Source organism: Cyprinus carpio, chromosome A23, assembly GCF_018340385.1.
Source record: "Cyprinus carpio isolate SPL01 chromosome A23, ASM1834038v1, whole genome shotgun sequence".
NCBI lineage: Eukaryota > Metazoa > Chordata > Actinopteri > Cypriniformes > Cyprinidae > Cyprinus > Cyprinus carpio.
In genome coordinates, this window is record NC_056594.1 from 24,862,331 (window position 1) to 24,878,310 (window position 15,980).

The window sequence follows — 15,980 nt, forward strand, 5'->3', positions numbered from 1 at the left end:
TTTAGCAGGTTCCGGGTTTTGGCCTACAAAAATGTCCTCCCTGCAGCAGATTGCTGTTTTTGATCATCTGACTTTATTGTGCTTATTGGCTATGGAATAGATCATGGATAGATGATCAAAATATATATATATATATATATATATATATATATATATATATATATATATATATATATATTATATATATTTCATTATATTTTTTTTTTTTTTTTTTTTTTTTTTTTTTTTTTTTTCGTGAGCTTTACGCCAATCTAAGTAAGAAATAATTTCACATCAGTATTTTAAGTTCATGTATTTATTTAGGCCTATTTGGTAAGTAGTGTGATAAAAAGGATAGCCTAATAATGTACAGTCAGCAGGTCATTATCACATTACATATCATGGTTAATTTAAATCTATTTTATGGTTAAAATACAAAATCACGATATTTGTGCAGTTCCCATTTTTATTGAGATAATGGCGGGAAAACATCCAACTTGTGACATTGTCATGAATCATCAGAGGCCATTGCATCAGCACGAGTCCATGGACATTGAAATACTAATCAGGTAAAGCAGCTTCAACATGGCTTGTTTAAAGCCATAGACCAGTGCTTCCCAAACCTGTCCTGGAGGACCCCCTGCCCTGCACATTTTGTATGTCTCCCTAATCAGACACACCCGATTTAGTTCTTGTAGTCTCTACTAACGAGCTGATGAGTGGAATCAAGTGTGTTAGATAAGAGAGAAATACAAAAGGTGCAGGGCAGGGGGGCCTTCAGGACAGGTTTGGTAAGCACTGCCATAGACTGTATAAAAACATGGACGTAGTATCCGTGGCGTCACCCGTAGGTTTCCTAAGAGTGTTTTTGAAGCTCAAAGTGGGTGGAGCTGGCCGTTGCCATCTTGGCAGCAAGTCACCTGCATGTGTCACTCCGTAAATGGGCAAAGAGCTGGTTGCTGAAGCCACGCCCACCTAGCTCGACACTGGTGACAGCAGCGGCAATTTACCTGTCACTCAAGTGGCCACGCCCTTAATTATGCAGAACTTTAAGGCATAATATAATTTAAAGGAATGAGTTATAAAAAAAATTCACCCCCTCACAGTTGCCACGAAGGGCAAAATTAGCTTCGTGAAGCAGTGTTTCGAACGCGCCCATCACTAGTCCACAGTAAACCGCACAACAGTTTCTAGCAAGGTGAGTTTGTAAATATAATCGGCTTCATTAATTAATTAACAGTTAAACAAGCCACTTGTTTGCACGCCAAAACACATGACCAAACACACTAGTAGATTTCTATTTAACACATGCAACCGACTTATGTTATTCACCCTAAATATGAATTAATCTCCGGAGGCTATATAGGCTATAGTTTGCCGTGACTTCTCTGTTGATATAAAGGTGGAAATTCGTATTTGTAGTATTTTTTACGGCCACGTGAATGAATCAAAAGTCTTTTCTGAGCTGTTCTCGCATGTAGGGAGAGGAGACCCCTGTGAGCAGCTGCTGCTGGTGACAAGGCAGTTGGACACTCAAAACTTAGTGAGCTCACTACTTAGTTTTCTGGAAAATAAAGCAGACGTTTCATTCACTGAACATCGGAAATCTTTTCCTCCGGGTCTGTGTTTTCAAATGCATTGGCTTTCCACACCTGACATGCCGGTGTTCGTGGAAGACCCCGCTCAGTTCTCCAAAGACAGGCTGAAGTCGGAGCTCATAGCGCATAATGTGGACCTACCCCCACCGGAGAGCAAGAAACACGCTTATGTGGAGCTTTATCTCAAACATGTGAGGACAAACAACACCGATTTCTCTAGCGATGAAGAGGAGGATCACCTCAGTGGCAGCGTGAGTTTAGCAGCTGTGGAGGTCACGTTATTAATCTCCATTCCTGAAGACTGCCCTTAACAGTGTTTTGATACGCAAGATGTGAAACATCTTGCAGACCGATTTTGAAGGATTCCCCAAAACTTTATATATATATATATATATATATATATATATATATATATATATATATATATATATATATATATATATATACACACACACACACACACACACACACACACACACACACACACACACACACACACACACACACACACACACACTTGTCTATCCAACAGTTTGACGCAAGGTGGCGTGATTGAAATAGATATGATTTGTGCTGTGAATATGCATACCCATATGTTCTTTGCTTTCATGCTGTTGAGAGGTTTGTAGGTCATTGCCTGTCAGCTCCCAACTGCAGTGAAATACAGATAAAGCACGCATGCTTCTCAAAACATCAAAGAGTGTTCTGTCAAAATGGGGAATTATTATTTTTTCCCTGAGAGTGAAACATGATTCCTCAGAGTTGTAGAATAGGGCTCCAGCTGTCTCACACACACTCGCTGGCAGTGTGTAAGACCACTGCAGGTGTGTGTGTGTGGGTCCGGGGGCCCTCAGAGGGGGCTGGGGAATCTGGGTCAGAGCCATCTAGACTTGGGTGTCAAATTCTCAGTTTATGATTAGATGTGTTTAATGTGTGATGGCCAAAGTTGTGTTGGACTAGAAATTAGCATGTTTTTGCCAGATTCATGAGTTGGCATTTTTTTAAATGTATTAACATAAACCCCTACCACTTTTAATATATTACTGATGCAAATTTAGTTAATTTTAAGGAAATGTTAGAAACCTTCTGAAGGGTGAGCAGATGTAGAAAAACCAGCACATAGTGTGTTTAAGATTTGAGAAGATTTCTCACAAGATGCATGTGGTTTAAATTGATCATAATGTTGTAGATTGACAGTGCATGTACACAGTATTTGCTATAGGAAATGAAAACCAAGCTGTTTGCGACCATACCTGTACTGATAAATAAAAAATATTAAAATCATCTCCATTAATTAAAATAAAATAGATTTATTTTAAATATTGGATGAAATTATTTGAATTTTATGAATTTTGGATTTGTTGCTTTTTGTTAATTTTTTGTATTGGTTGAATTGCTTGAAATTAAATGAAAATTTGAAGTTTAATGGAAAAATAAAAAAATTACGGAAACCTAAAAATTAAAAGGTAAACTGATAAAATACTATATTAGATTATATAAACACTACTAAAAAATATACTATATTAGCTATATATTATATATAATATATACTACTATAAAATAGTATTCTATATATATATAATGTGTATATATATATATATATATATATAACTTTTTATATATATATATATATATATATATATATATATATAACTTGTTTTAAGTGTTTCTGTTTTATGTGACTCCGTCATTTGCCAGTGTATGTAAATGTATGTACTGTTTCAAACAGTCGGCTCATTTAGGGTCATTAGCTGAAAGTAGCAGTCCCGTTCATTCCAGTGAAATGAGCACAAAACTGCTGTGTGGCTCTTTTGCTGGAAAAATCATGTATATTATTGGTGGCTCAAGGCAGGATCCGTTAAGACTATTAGCAAATGAGACTATTAGGTTATCTATTTGTTTTCTATTTAGAGTGGTCTGCTGCCTAAAAGTTTCAGGAACAAAGTGCTAAAGGCATTTCTGATTAAATGCTACAATGAAATGGCTCAGATAAATGCCATCTGTTCTGAGCCATTAGCACTGCTGTGCATTTTTACATAACACAAACCTCAAATTTTAGTGCAAAATCATTCTTTTTCATTTTTGTTTAGTTTTTATTCTTTTTCTCAATGTCACAAATGTGTTGACTTTCCATCTGGACACTTTAATCACTGTCTTTTCTGTGCACTTTTTGCTCAATTCTGCTAAAAAGTAAAAGTTTCTTTAGCCTGAGGTTGGTTGGGAAACTGCAACAGCAGCTAATATTGGATGTGACCCCTTTTCAGAACGTGTCAGTGCAAGATGCAAAGGCGAGAAAGACTCAAAACAAGAGTCTATTGAGGATTGTGTGAGCCAAGGTTCACCCTTTGGCAAGCTAGTGTCAGCGTATGTTTATTAGATTATGCTAAAATGTGCTGATTCCTCACTCCACCATGATGAATCGCTTTAATTTCACTGCCTCAACAGAATATTTTTTATTAAATAGTTTGTTGTGTGTGTATTTCACCGTACAGGCCAAGAAAGAAGAGGCAGCAGAAATGGTAGACCTGGGCTTACTGACTGATGATCAGCTAAAAGCCAAACTGCTCCAGTATGGAGTTAAAGCCGGACCTATTGTAGGTCAGTCTGTTTGAGTCACAGTCCCCTTCTTTCAAAACTGAAAATGCAATACATCCAGCAGGTTTATATGGTGTCTGTGTGTGTGTGTTTTGAGCAGCTTCCACTAGAGCTTTATATGAAAAGAAGCTGAAAAGGCTGCTGGATTCTTCAGAACAGGCATCTCAGCACAGGGTCAATGGCACAAGGGATGCAGGCTGCTTCTCAGACACTGAGGAAGAGGATGAGAGGGTGGAAGACGAGGACAAGAACTCCGGTAAGGAACAGCACTGACTTAAGAATAGTCTTTGGGTTGCCTGAATGACTAGGCGATTATTAACAAATTAATGATTGATTAGGCTTGCTTGGCTTCACCTGAACCCAATTAGAGGAGTTTACAACCTCATATAGGATCTGCACTTGTTCAAATGCAGTTGGATGGAGCACACTGAAAAGGCATAAAATGCTGTTTGCATGTTAACTAAAGAAGTGGCTTTAAAATGATCGAAACTAGTTTCTAAAAACTGGAAGTCTTGTTGACCGTTGTGGCCCATCACTAAGTTATAGTCGTATTATATCTTCATTGACTGTTTCATTTAAAGGCAGTGTGTCTGTTATTGTTCTTGCTGGTTAAACGTGTGTTTTACATGTTTATTTAGAGTCAGAGCAGCTTCGGTCTGAAACGGTGTCCTGGACAGAGACCAGCAAAATCGCAAGCAGCGTAAGTAGCTCTACATGAACCCAAATCCATTCTTTGTTTCCCCCTGAGACTGAAACATGATTCATCCGTTATCTCCTCTGACTGTTCATGTTCTATGAGTGTATGTTGATCATTAACATGGGCAAGAGTTGTTGCTTGAATCTTTCTGTGTAAAGTGGTCAAACAACTAGCTGTCTGTCAGTTTTGTTGTGTAACGCCATAAATTATGAATGTGAGACGGGATACTTTTGATGTGCCATAGAAGCACTTGATGGTAACTCAAGCTGATTTGGTGGTATGATGAGTTTAAAGCTGAAGTGTGTAATTCCAGTGCCTCTAGCATCACAAAATGCTGTGATAAATAATGACAAACAATATAATCCTGCCCTAAAGAGCCAATGTTGCTGTGTTGGCCTACTCGGGATACATCAGGATACTTGTGGGCTCCTAATCTGAAATTCCGTTCTATTAAAAGTGTAAGGTCATAAGCTTAAAGTGGCATGAAATGGAAACTTTAAAATCTATTTTCTAAATCCATTTTATGGATAATTCATCCATGCACATGCTGGTGACTAATAAAAAGTCATTTTTATTAAATATTGAATAAAACATGTTTTGAGTATTTTAAATTCGCCTGTTTTGCCAATTAGCATTATGAAGTCCTCATTAAATGTGTGCTGCAGCCTGTTTAATTAAGCAAAAGATTGAGATTTGAGCATTTCGTAATGATTTATTTTGAGATTATATCAGTTTGTTCAGAATGGACATACAGTATTTTTATTTGTGCAGGTTTTAAAAGGGTCTCAAAAAGCCTTAATTTGGATTTGTCAAACCCTGCAGATAGCCTTTAATCAAACTGAGCAGAGCTTCACTTGGTGCTATGTATCTATAGCCACCTAAATGGCTGTCACTTTTTTTTTTTTTTTTTTCACTTAAATAGAAAAGCCATATATTTTTATTACAGTTTAAAAAGTAGTTTCAGCTGAATGTCAATCGAGCCATTTTCCTTCAGTTTCCTATTTGCAGCTTTATATGGACTTAATTTAATTTCTGGATCTTAGCTCACCTAATTGCACCCACACACCAAAGAGAGGCAAGCTCTGCACACAGAACAATGTTTGGCACCACAGAGCCTCATTGTTTCAACCTACAGTACCACCTTCTAGTAGTTGTTTCATCTTATTAAGCTGGGGAGGAGACCGTATTTAACACCGAAAAATTGATGTTGCAGCTTTAATGTCTCTCTGGTTTTCAGTAGTGTGCACCATGGTACCACTCTGTGGTTAAAGTTAGTATGGCATTAAATTGCAATGCATGTCATACTGCAATTTTTGACATCCACAGACAGGGACGTTCAGTCAGAGTAGAGATTTTTACCCACACTGCTTTGTGCCCACAGCTGGATTAATAAGTGTACAGTATGAACATTTCTTTTGGCCACAGATCTGAAGGGATGCTTTTCTGCAGGGGATAAAGGGGTTGACAGCACTATAATTTGGTTTCTTCCACAGATTTTGTTGTGAAATTAATAAAAAATATGTACTTTTCACTTTTTGGTTTTTAGGAAATGTTGGGTTGCATTGCACTATAGGATTGTGGGTTTTCGGTGCTGCATCTGATTGACTGTTCCAGATGTTCACTTCTGCTTACTCAGTTTGATTCTTTTACAGGGAAAGATTCAGCACAAGGCTTCAGATTCCACTCAGAATGGGTCTTTGATTTAAAGCTGGTCCCCTTACAGATCCTTCAGCATCACTCAGATGGTGGAAGAGGGGAGTGTGTTTAAATCGAGAATCTCAATTTTTGGGATGATTTTGTGGTTTTTGTTTTGGTCTACCATAATGCGAGTCTGGGGGTTTATTTTTGCTGTGTGAATTTATTTATTTTTTTGGTCCGCAGATTGAGAACGAATTCAGTCCTCTGTCAAAACAAACAGAGATTGAGAGGAGATCTGGTCAGAGAAGAGAGCAGACGGTGGACAACAGGGCCCTGCGGGTCTGTGGCTAGAACATATGTTTGTTTTAACATTGTCACTCAACAAATCTAACAAAAGCTCTGGTTTTCTCATCAGGACTTCATGAGACTGGATAAAGACACAATGACTGGCAAATCTCTTTGTTTAACTTCTCCATCATCCCATCAGAAACTAAACAGTCACAGTAACTGCTTTTTCCCCCTAAGCCTTCCTCTTCTCTCCTCCAGATCTGCCTCTCATTTGTCCTCACTCTTTTGGTGGATGTTTAATTCAGCAGACATGCTGCATTGCTAGACATCTAATGGGCTTTCACACTTACTCTGTCCTTCGGGAAATCCCTCAGAGTTCTCTTGTTTCCTTTTCTCCCTTTATCACTGACTTTCCAGATCTGAGAGCTCTAAAATGTACAAAAATGTGAAATGTACAAAGGAAAAAGCAAGGAAAAGGATTTTTAACTGTAGAGAGATTTACTAATATACTTATTTTCCTTATTGTGATCACAGCATTGACGTTTGGTAGGTCAGACAGAGAAAAGAGCTCATGAGTTCTATCAAAGGCCTGGCTTTCTTGTTTCTGACTCATGTGTCTTCGATGTTAATGCTGTGCGCATGAATGCAGCTCACATGATGCTTAAGCCCTGTACGGCTGAGCTGCACTGTTATATATCTTGTGCTATATTTCAATCCAGAAGCAGAAGGAAAAAAAGTACTTCTCAAATCATGGTGATACTTTTTTTTTTTTTTTTTTTTTTTTTTTTTTTTTTTTTGAGAACCTGAGGAAATATACTTAATTGTCATGAAAATCTAATTATAAAAAAATTATACACCACCATTCAAATGTTAAGGGTCAGCATGACAAATGAACCTTTAAAGCATGGATGCATTGAATTAATTAAAAGTGACGATCTTTCTAATATTTCTATTTATCCTTAAAGTATCAGCTTTCATCTTTCTACTAATCAATCCTTAAAGTATCAGTTTCAGTACTGATGTTTCTTGAACAGCAAATCAGCGTATAAGAATGATTTTTGTGTGATAATGTGGAATTGATTAATGGTTTTGAAAATTCAGATTTGCCATCACAGGAATAAATTACATTTTAAAAGATATTAAAATTGAAAAGTTATTTTAAATTGTAATATTTCTAATTTAAAAACATACAGGGGTATATATATGTAAGTTATGCATACACAATGTGTGTGTGTATGAGCCTTGAAATTCCCTCTTGCACTGTGATTTGTTTTCCACATGACTTACAAATCTGTCACATGCTTTTCATGAGTTTGGGCTGGTATTGCACAATTCCTTTTCACTCCATCCTCATATTTTGTGATGTTTGTATTACTCTAAATTCTCTTCCTCTTTCATTTGTAAACTGCACATTTGAGTAGTTTTCTTATTCAGGTGTTTTTTTTTTTTTTTTTTTTTTTTTTTTTTTTTTTTTTTTTTTTTTTCTGCCCAATAGGAATCTGTGACCGATGTTCTTTCAGAGATGTTTCCTGACACTGCCAGAACCCCCACTGGAATCTAGTGAGTACCATCTGTGATACTTTGCTCATAACTGAGTACTACCATTGTTCGCAAAAAAAAATGATTTGCATGCCTATATTTAAATTCACCATTTTAAGTATGTTCTAAGGTCTTTTTGTTCTGCCTGCAGTGCTACAAAGAGACGGCCTATAAGGGGAGCTGCGGGCCGCCCTGTGCAATATAAATACCCTGAAATGCCACTTCTCAGTCCCACAACACTGGAGAGGCAGGAGATTCAGCAGCATGTGGTGCCTCTGTGGGTTCAGATCGTGGTCTTCCTCCTGGTGGTCTGCCTGCTGTACCTCATCTACTCATCCATGGAGGAGCCGCTCTCCAATCCTTTCACTGCTCTGCTCGAAGGTCTGCATGAAGCTGCTCTCATATCCACCTCACAGGACTAATTTGCCACTGACACAACAGCTTGCCAAAGAAGGTTAATTCAAATTTACCTCAGGCTCTAGTCAGCCAAGTATCCTTCAGAAGATTATCTTTTTAAACTGGTGTCAGAGGAAACTGGACTGAATGAAACTCAAAGAGCTACATCAGAACACCTGCATTCTCTGCCACAATGCCTGCCTTCAAAGACCATATAGGATGATAAACTGAATTGATGAGACGTACTGTAGTTGGCTAATCCTGTGCATGGTGTTTTCTCTGATTTAATCTTTTACCATAGACGTGTATTTTATACAGTTTAGTTTGAGCTGAACCCCCACAGAAACAATCACATTCTTCTCTTACAGTCTTGCACAGCTGGACTAATAAGTCATATAATATCTTGCCGTTTTTAATGTGTACTTTGTTTTGTTTTATTTGTGAGTAAATAAATCTGTTCTCCTAAGATTGTTCTGTGTATTAATAAAGATAAATTAACTTATATTAACACCAGGAGGGTCTCTAGATGCCAAATTTGTGTAACTGGGACCAATGGCCCTGAAAAATACAGACAGCCAAAATGGGAAAATAATTAAATTAGCTTATTAATAGCTGTAGGAACCTTTAAAATGTCATGTAAGGGACTGATAGATTAATGAAGGCAGTTATTTGGAGTACTGCAGCTCATTATTCTGCAGATTATTTCAAATTGCTCATTTATTTGATATCTAATGATCTAAAATATTGCTCAATATCTTTATTGCTCAAACTGATTGCTATCTCCTGGTTACTCAGCAGGTGGTTAAAAAAAATCTCCATTGCTTTTTACATTTGTGATTTAGCTCTATACTACACAAGCCCAGGCCCCTTATGTTGCATCACCAGTTAGACAAAAAAAAATGTGAACCCTGATCATGCAGATGACTGTGATTCCTCCTGAACTTCTGAAAGATGAAGACCAAAATCACTAAGACAATTTTGAAGATTTTGGGAATACTGCTGTTAATCCTTGTACTTTCAGTTTTAATTTTATTTGCTGTTGTGATTGGTAGGACATTTACATATAAAATGTTTTGCATCTCTAATGGGTCCATTCATGGTCAACATGATCTTGCATTTTAAAAAAAGAGCAAGACAAAATGGAATAAACCCAATGCAAAAGCCATTACCAATGTCCGTCTGGCTGGCACATTTACATAACTATTTTACTGTATTATAGAAAAATACCATGAACCTTCTTTGCATTTATTTTGCCATTCTACTCATTTAGTTACATTTTGGTGTAAAGTACCAATTTTCATGAAAATGAATATTCTTACAATTGTGACAGAATTTCACATTTATAAATGTACATTTACTATACAAAATATGGTCTTATTAAATGAAGCCAGGCTCTTCACCCTCTAAATAGAGAAGATAATTTTACATAAATTTAATTTTAACAAATATTTGTGAGCTTTATAAAGTATTTATTTCAATTATGTATTTTATTTTATTTTATTTTATTTTATTTTATATACTTTTTGTTTTATGTACAGGTGCTGGTCATATAATTAGAATATCATCAAAAAGTTGATTTATTTCACTAATTCCATTCAAAAAGTGAAACTTGTGTATTATATTTATTCATTACACACAGACTGATATATTTCAAATGTTTTTTTCTTTTAATTTTGATGATTATAACTGACAACTAAGGAAAATCCCAAATTCAGTATCTCAGAAAATTAGAATATTGTGAAAAGGTTCAATATTGAAGACACCTGGTGCCACACTCTAATCAGCTAATTAACTCAAAACACCTGCAAAGGCCTTTAAATGGTCTCTCAGTCTAGTTCTGTAGGCTTCACAATCATGGGGAAGACTGCTGACTTGACAGTTGTCCAAAAGACGACCACTGACACTTTGCTCAAGGAGGGCAAGACACAAAAGGTACTTGCAAAAGAGGCTGGCTGTTCACAGAGCTCTGTGTCCAAGCACATTAATAGAGAGGTGAAGGGAAGGAAAAGATGTGGCAGAAAAAAAATGTACAAGCAATAGGGATAACCACACCCTGGAGAGGATTGTGAAACCAAACCCATTCAAAAATGTGGGGGAGATTCACAAAGAGTGGACTGCAGCTGGAGTCAGTGCTTCAAGAACCACTACACACAGACGTATGCAAGACATGGGTTTCAGCTGTCGCATTCCTTGTGTCAAGCCACTCTTGAACAACAGACAGCGTCAGAAGCGTCTCGCCTGGGCTAAAGACAAAAAGGACTGGACTGCAGTTGAATGGTCCAAAGTTATGTGCTCTGATGAAAGTAAATTTTGCATGTCCTTTGGAAACCAGGGTCCCAGAGTCTGGAGGAAGAGAGGAGAGGCACACAATCCACGTTGCTTGAGGTCCAGTGTAAAGTTTCTACAGTCAGTGATGGTTTGGGGTGCCATGTCATCTGCTGGTGTTGGTCCACTGTGTTTTCTGAGGTCCAAGGTCAACGCAGCCGTATACCAGGAAGTTTTAGAGCACTTCATGCTTCCTGCTGCTGACCAACTTTATGGAGATGCAGATTTCATTTTCCAACAGGACTTGGCACCTGCACACAGTGCCAAAGCTACCAGTACCTGGTTTAAGGACCATGGTATCCCTGTTCTTAATTGGCCAGCAAACTCGCCTGACTTTAACCCCATAGAAAATCTGTGGGGTATTGTGAAGAGGAAGATGCGATATGCAAGACCCAAGAATGCAGAAGAGCTGAAGTCCACTATCAGAGCAACCTGGGCTCTCATAACACCTGAGCAGTGCCACAGACTGATCGACTCCATGCCACGCCTCATTGCTGCAGTAATTCAGGTAAAAGGAGCCCCAACTAAGTATTGAGTGCTGTACATGCTCATACTTTTCATGTTCATACTTTTCAGTCAGCCAAGATTTCTAAAAATCCTTTCTTTGTATTGGTCGTAAGTAATATTCTAATTTTCTGAGATACTTGAATTTGGGATTTTCCTTAGTTGTCAGTTATAATCATCAAAATTAAAATAAATAAACATTTGAAATATATCAGTCTGTGTGTAATGAATAAATATAATATACAAGTTTCACTTTTTGAATGGAATTAGTGAAATAAATCAACTTTTTGATGATATTCTAATTATATGACCAGCACCTGTATTATTCATTCTGCCTTGCATTTTTCTTTTTCTTTGTTTCTGATTTTGAAGTGGTTTTATACTCATTTTTGTATAATGTTTATTTTTTTTCAAAATGTATTATGCAGATTTTTACTGATAAAAAAATAAATATTTTGAACAAACAGACAAACAAATAAATACATACTGTACGTACGAACATAAAGTAATTAAGTAGTCTTGGTAAAAAAAATTTCCAAGGTTGGAGGTACGTACGAACATAAAGTAATTAAGTAATTCTTTGTAACCGGACTAAACATGATTTAAAATGCTTATGACACTCCTAAAAAATACTGAATTGCTTCATACTTTCTCTTTTGCCTTCTAGTTTGGCTGGACATACAGAATGGTCATGTCTAATCTGTGGCTCTTCTCTTCGCCGCTCAGCGGGTAGGCCACATGTTTTGCTCACTAGAGTAACTAATGAGTACATGCTCTGATCTGTAGTACTTTCAAATCACATGTGCAGTGTACACAAGTGCATTTGTGAGGACAACAACTGCCATCACAATGTTTAACTCTGGTGTTAAGTTGGGCTGCCATTTACATTTATTTTATTTTCTATATATATATATATATATATATATATATATATATATATATATATATATATATATATATAATATATATATATATATATATATTATATATATATATATATAATATATATATATATATATTTCACATAAAAATACTCTGCATTAATGGAGATCCAACTGTTTCTCTCTCTCTCTCTTGCTCTCTCTCTCTGACAGATTAATGTAATGCCAGCATATGCTGAGGCCTTTGTCAATTTCCGCATTCACTCTTCCCACACACTGCATGAGGTGAGAGGTCAGCATTAGCACATTTATTTAGTTCCTACTTTTAACATGATTTGCATTTTCTGAAGGAAATACCAGTGCTCAAAAAAGGTATTTGAGAACTATTACTCTTTTAAGAAAAATGTGTGATTATAAAGTATTTATTTTAATTATTTATGATTTTTACTTGGTTTTATACTTCTTTTTTTGTGTTTTTATTGTTTTTATTTTTTTTTTCTTTTTGTTTTTTTTGTTTATTTTTTTTAAAGTAGTTTTACACCCATCTTTTTATATAATGTTGAATTTTTATATTTTTATATTGTTTTTGTTTACTGATAAATAAATAGAAAAAGAATAGAAACAGATACAGGAAAGAACAACAGTCAGAGTTAATTATGCAAATATTATGTTGATATGATGTTGCTGTTGGTTACATTTAATACATTCATTATGACCTGCAGATTTCAAACTGTAATATAATTCTTAAAGTTTACTAAACCTAAAAGTGAACTGATTAATTCCCTATTTCCTTTCTAGGCTGTAAATCTGATTGAATCCACCATATCTGATGAGCGTGTGAAGGTAGAGTTTGTCAGTGGATTCGATCCGCTGCCCACCAGATCATAAAGAAAACAGTGCATGACATTTTTCCTCAGGTCACTGTATCTCCCTGTAAGGCTTTCAGCATTGTGTCATGAAGTACTGCATGTTTGCTCTCTTTAGTAAGAGCTCAAGGGGTTTAAGTGGCCCTTACATACAACATTGACTCTCGAAGAGCTACTTTCACTCTTAGTCTTGTCAACAAAGCAGCTCTACGATTTCCTCTCACAGGAATCTGCATGGGCAACACTGATAGCCGTCACTACACAGAACTGTCTCCGGACATTTATCAGCTCATGTACTGTATATACAACTAAATATTAAACAGCTTAAACTTCCCTTTAGATTCCATGGTGTGAACGAGAGAATCTCCTTCCAGAACTATGAAGAGATTGTGCTGTTCTACTTTCAACTCATACAGAACAGTGACATCAGAAATTTGCCGGCACCTCGCACCTGAAAAAATAAACAAGTGCCATGCTGTGAAATTCTGTGGAAGCTTTGTTCTAGTTATTCAAAGTTTGGGGGCAGTAAGATTTTTTTTTTTTTGAAAGAATTTAACACTTTTATTCAGCAGGATGCTTTAAATTGATCAAAAGTGGCAGCAAACATTTATAATGGTACACAAGATTTCTATTTCCAATGTTCTTTTGAACTTTTCATCAAAGAATCTTGAAAAATAAAGCATTTTCCACAAAAATATTAAGCAGCACAACTGATTTCAACATTAAACATAAAGAAATCTTTCTTGAGCAGCAAAACTGCAATATTTGAATGATTTCAGATGGATCATGTGACACTGAAGACTGGAGTAACACAGTCATCATTTTACATTTTAAAATTTATTAAAATAGAAAATTGCTATTTTAAATGATACTAATATTTGACTATATTACTGTTTTCATGTATTTTTGATCAAATAACCGCAGCCTTGGTGAGGAAACCAGACGTCTTTCAAAAATATTAAAATATTAAAAAACATTATAAACCTCAAACCTTTAAAAATTACTGTAAATATATTTTCTTAATTTGCCTTTTAAAATGGTGAAAATTATATAATGGATAGTAAAAAAAAGTTTTTTTTTTTTTGATATAAATTCTTTTCTAGAGAATCTTTAGGGAGTTTTTCCTGGGTGAGTAAACGTTACTATATTAAAATACAAATCTCAAGGTTACTCATGCCATACCAATGTAAGCGTGAATAACATTTCTTGCTTTTCATGATGTTTGCCTTAATGCATAACCACAGGGATTGAATTTATTTTAAAAACTTTTTTAGGTTTAAAAGTTCAAAAGGGGCATCTTCTGTCTGTGCAAAATACTCCTTCCAATATTTCAGTTACTGAATAAATAACTGTTATTGAAAAAAAATATCTGAAATGCTGTTCACTAGCTATTGTGTTAGTGCTGAGTAACTCAAGGTTAATTCTGTGGCCAGTCGCAGCACATGCAGAGAGCTTCTTTGTGAATGAAGGACATCAGCTCAGCTGGTTTGCACTTTTGTCTACACAGACCACAGCTCCTAATCCCTGAATAGAAGATCTTAGGTAGCAGGTTATTGCATTTTTAATGTCATTTTTCTGCTGTATGTCAGAGTTTATATTTTTGAATTTCCTCTGTCAAGCTGTCAGTGATTAATAATTCAAACGTTACATAAAAAGGACCAGTATCCAAATGTTTATGGATCTGGCTGAGAGAACTATCCTGCAAAGACATCACATTAAAAACAGCAGATAAAGACTCCTTCAAAATGACAAAGCCTTTATGTACTTTATAACCTCTGTTATGTATTTTACCTTTGTCTCATTGCTGTCCTTGGTGTCAAATTGTAGTCGATAATTTCCTTGCTTGCATCGGAGTTAACCTTAAAGCAAGCGCAGACCTGAAAAAAAAAAAATATATATATATATATATATTAAAAATTATATATATATTAAATAAATAATTCAGAAAAAAGGTTCACTACAACATTACTGCATATTAAACAAGCTAATGCTTCATATTATACTATAATTTAATTACATGTGTTTGAATAATGAGCTGAGCCTCATGTTAAGGCTATTATATGCCTCACAATAAGTCCAGCCTTTCAGAAGGAACTCAATTTTCATGCACAAACAGTCATTTATTTTCTTCCCTGTTGCTTTTCATCAGTCTCCTATTGTCTGCAATGAATCTTTTATTACCTGTCTTCTATAAATATGCCCTACAGGTGATTCTCATTGTGCAAATCACATTTGCCACATAACTGAAGGTTTTTCTAAATTGTAATGTAGAAAAAGTATGTTAATATTAATTAATTGTTATTATTGATTAAAGCTATTTAAAATATTTTTGTTAACTGAAATACAACAGAAATAAAATATGATTTATATTTTAATTTATCTATAAATAAATACATTTATTTTTAAATTACTTAAAAAAAACTGTAAACAAATAAATCCAGAAGAACTGTGGCAATGTCTCCAAGACACTTGAAGAAACCTTCCTACAAAGCTTCCTGAAAAACTATGCGCAAGTGTACATAGTACAAAAGCTGTTTTAAAAGCAATGGGTGGTCACACCAAATGATGATTTGGTTTAGTTAATAAAAGTTAACTGATAAATACAATCTATTTATGACATTATTTTTGAAAGCATCCTCACTTTACAGCATTTTTACACAAGTGGCTAAAACTC

The 15,980-nt window shown here is 35.5% G+C and overlaps 1 protein-coding gene and 1 long non-coding RNA gene across 6 annotated transcripts; both read left to right on the forward strand.

Moving 5' to 3' along the window:
- Positions 1 to 1,375: 1,375 nt before the first annotated feature.
- LOC109049257 (lamina-associated polypeptide 2, isoforms beta/delta/epsilon/gamma-like) lies at positions 1,376 to 9,196 on the forward strand. 5 transcript variants are annotated; one of them, XM_042713723.1, is made up of 8 exons: positions 1,376 to 1,828; positions 4,070 to 4,175; positions 4,273 to 4,428; positions 4,811 to 4,872; positions 6,751 to 6,846; positions 6,923 to 6,956; positions 8,291 to 8,355; positions 8,486 to 8,628. In XM_042713723.1, exons 1-7 carry the CDS (start codon positions 1,613 to 1,615, stop codon positions 8,326 to 8,328), a joined length of 708 nt encoding a protein of 235 aa, XP_042569657.1. In that variant the 5' UTR covers positions 1,376 to 1,612; the 3' UTR covers positions 8,329 to 8,355; positions 8,486 to 8,628. The 5 variants fall into 5 exon arrangements, 3 of the variants coding, with proteins under 3 accessions (XP_042569657.1, XP_018922535.2, XP_018922537.1); XM_019066990.2 differs by having other exon boundaries at positions 1,463 to 1,828; positions 6,923 to 7,010; XM_019066992.2 differs by lacking the exons at positions 6,751 to 6,846; positions 6,923 to 6,956 and having other exon boundaries at positions 1,463 to 1,828; positions 8,486 to 9,196.
- Positions 9,197 to 12,200: 3,004 nt separating this feature from the next.
- On the forward strand, positions 12,201 to 13,910 carry LOC122135136. Its single transcript, XR_006153371.1, has 3 exons — positions 12,201 to 12,288; positions 12,654 to 12,725; positions 13,239 to 13,910. It is a non-coding gene; the product is annotated as an uncharacterized LOC122135136 (long non-coding RNA).
- Positions 13,911 to 15,980: the final 2,070 nt, after the last annotated feature.

What these genes read in the sequence shown, in the direction of transcription:
- LOC109049257 (XM_019066992.2), top strand. Translation starts at nt 1,613, where the DNA reads ATGCATTGGCTTTCCACACCTGACATGCCGGTGTTCGTGGAAGACCCC. An exon ending in TAAAGCCGGACCTATTGTAG is followed by an intron (nt 4,176 to 4,272) that starts GTCAGTCTGTTT and finishes TGTTTTGAGCAG; the next exon opens with CTTCCACTAGAGCTTTATAT. An exon ending in AGACGAGGACAAGAACTCCG is followed by an intron (nt 4,429 to 4,810) that starts GTAAGGAACAGC and finishes ATGTTTATTTAG; the next exon opens with AGTCAGAGCAGCTTCGGTCT.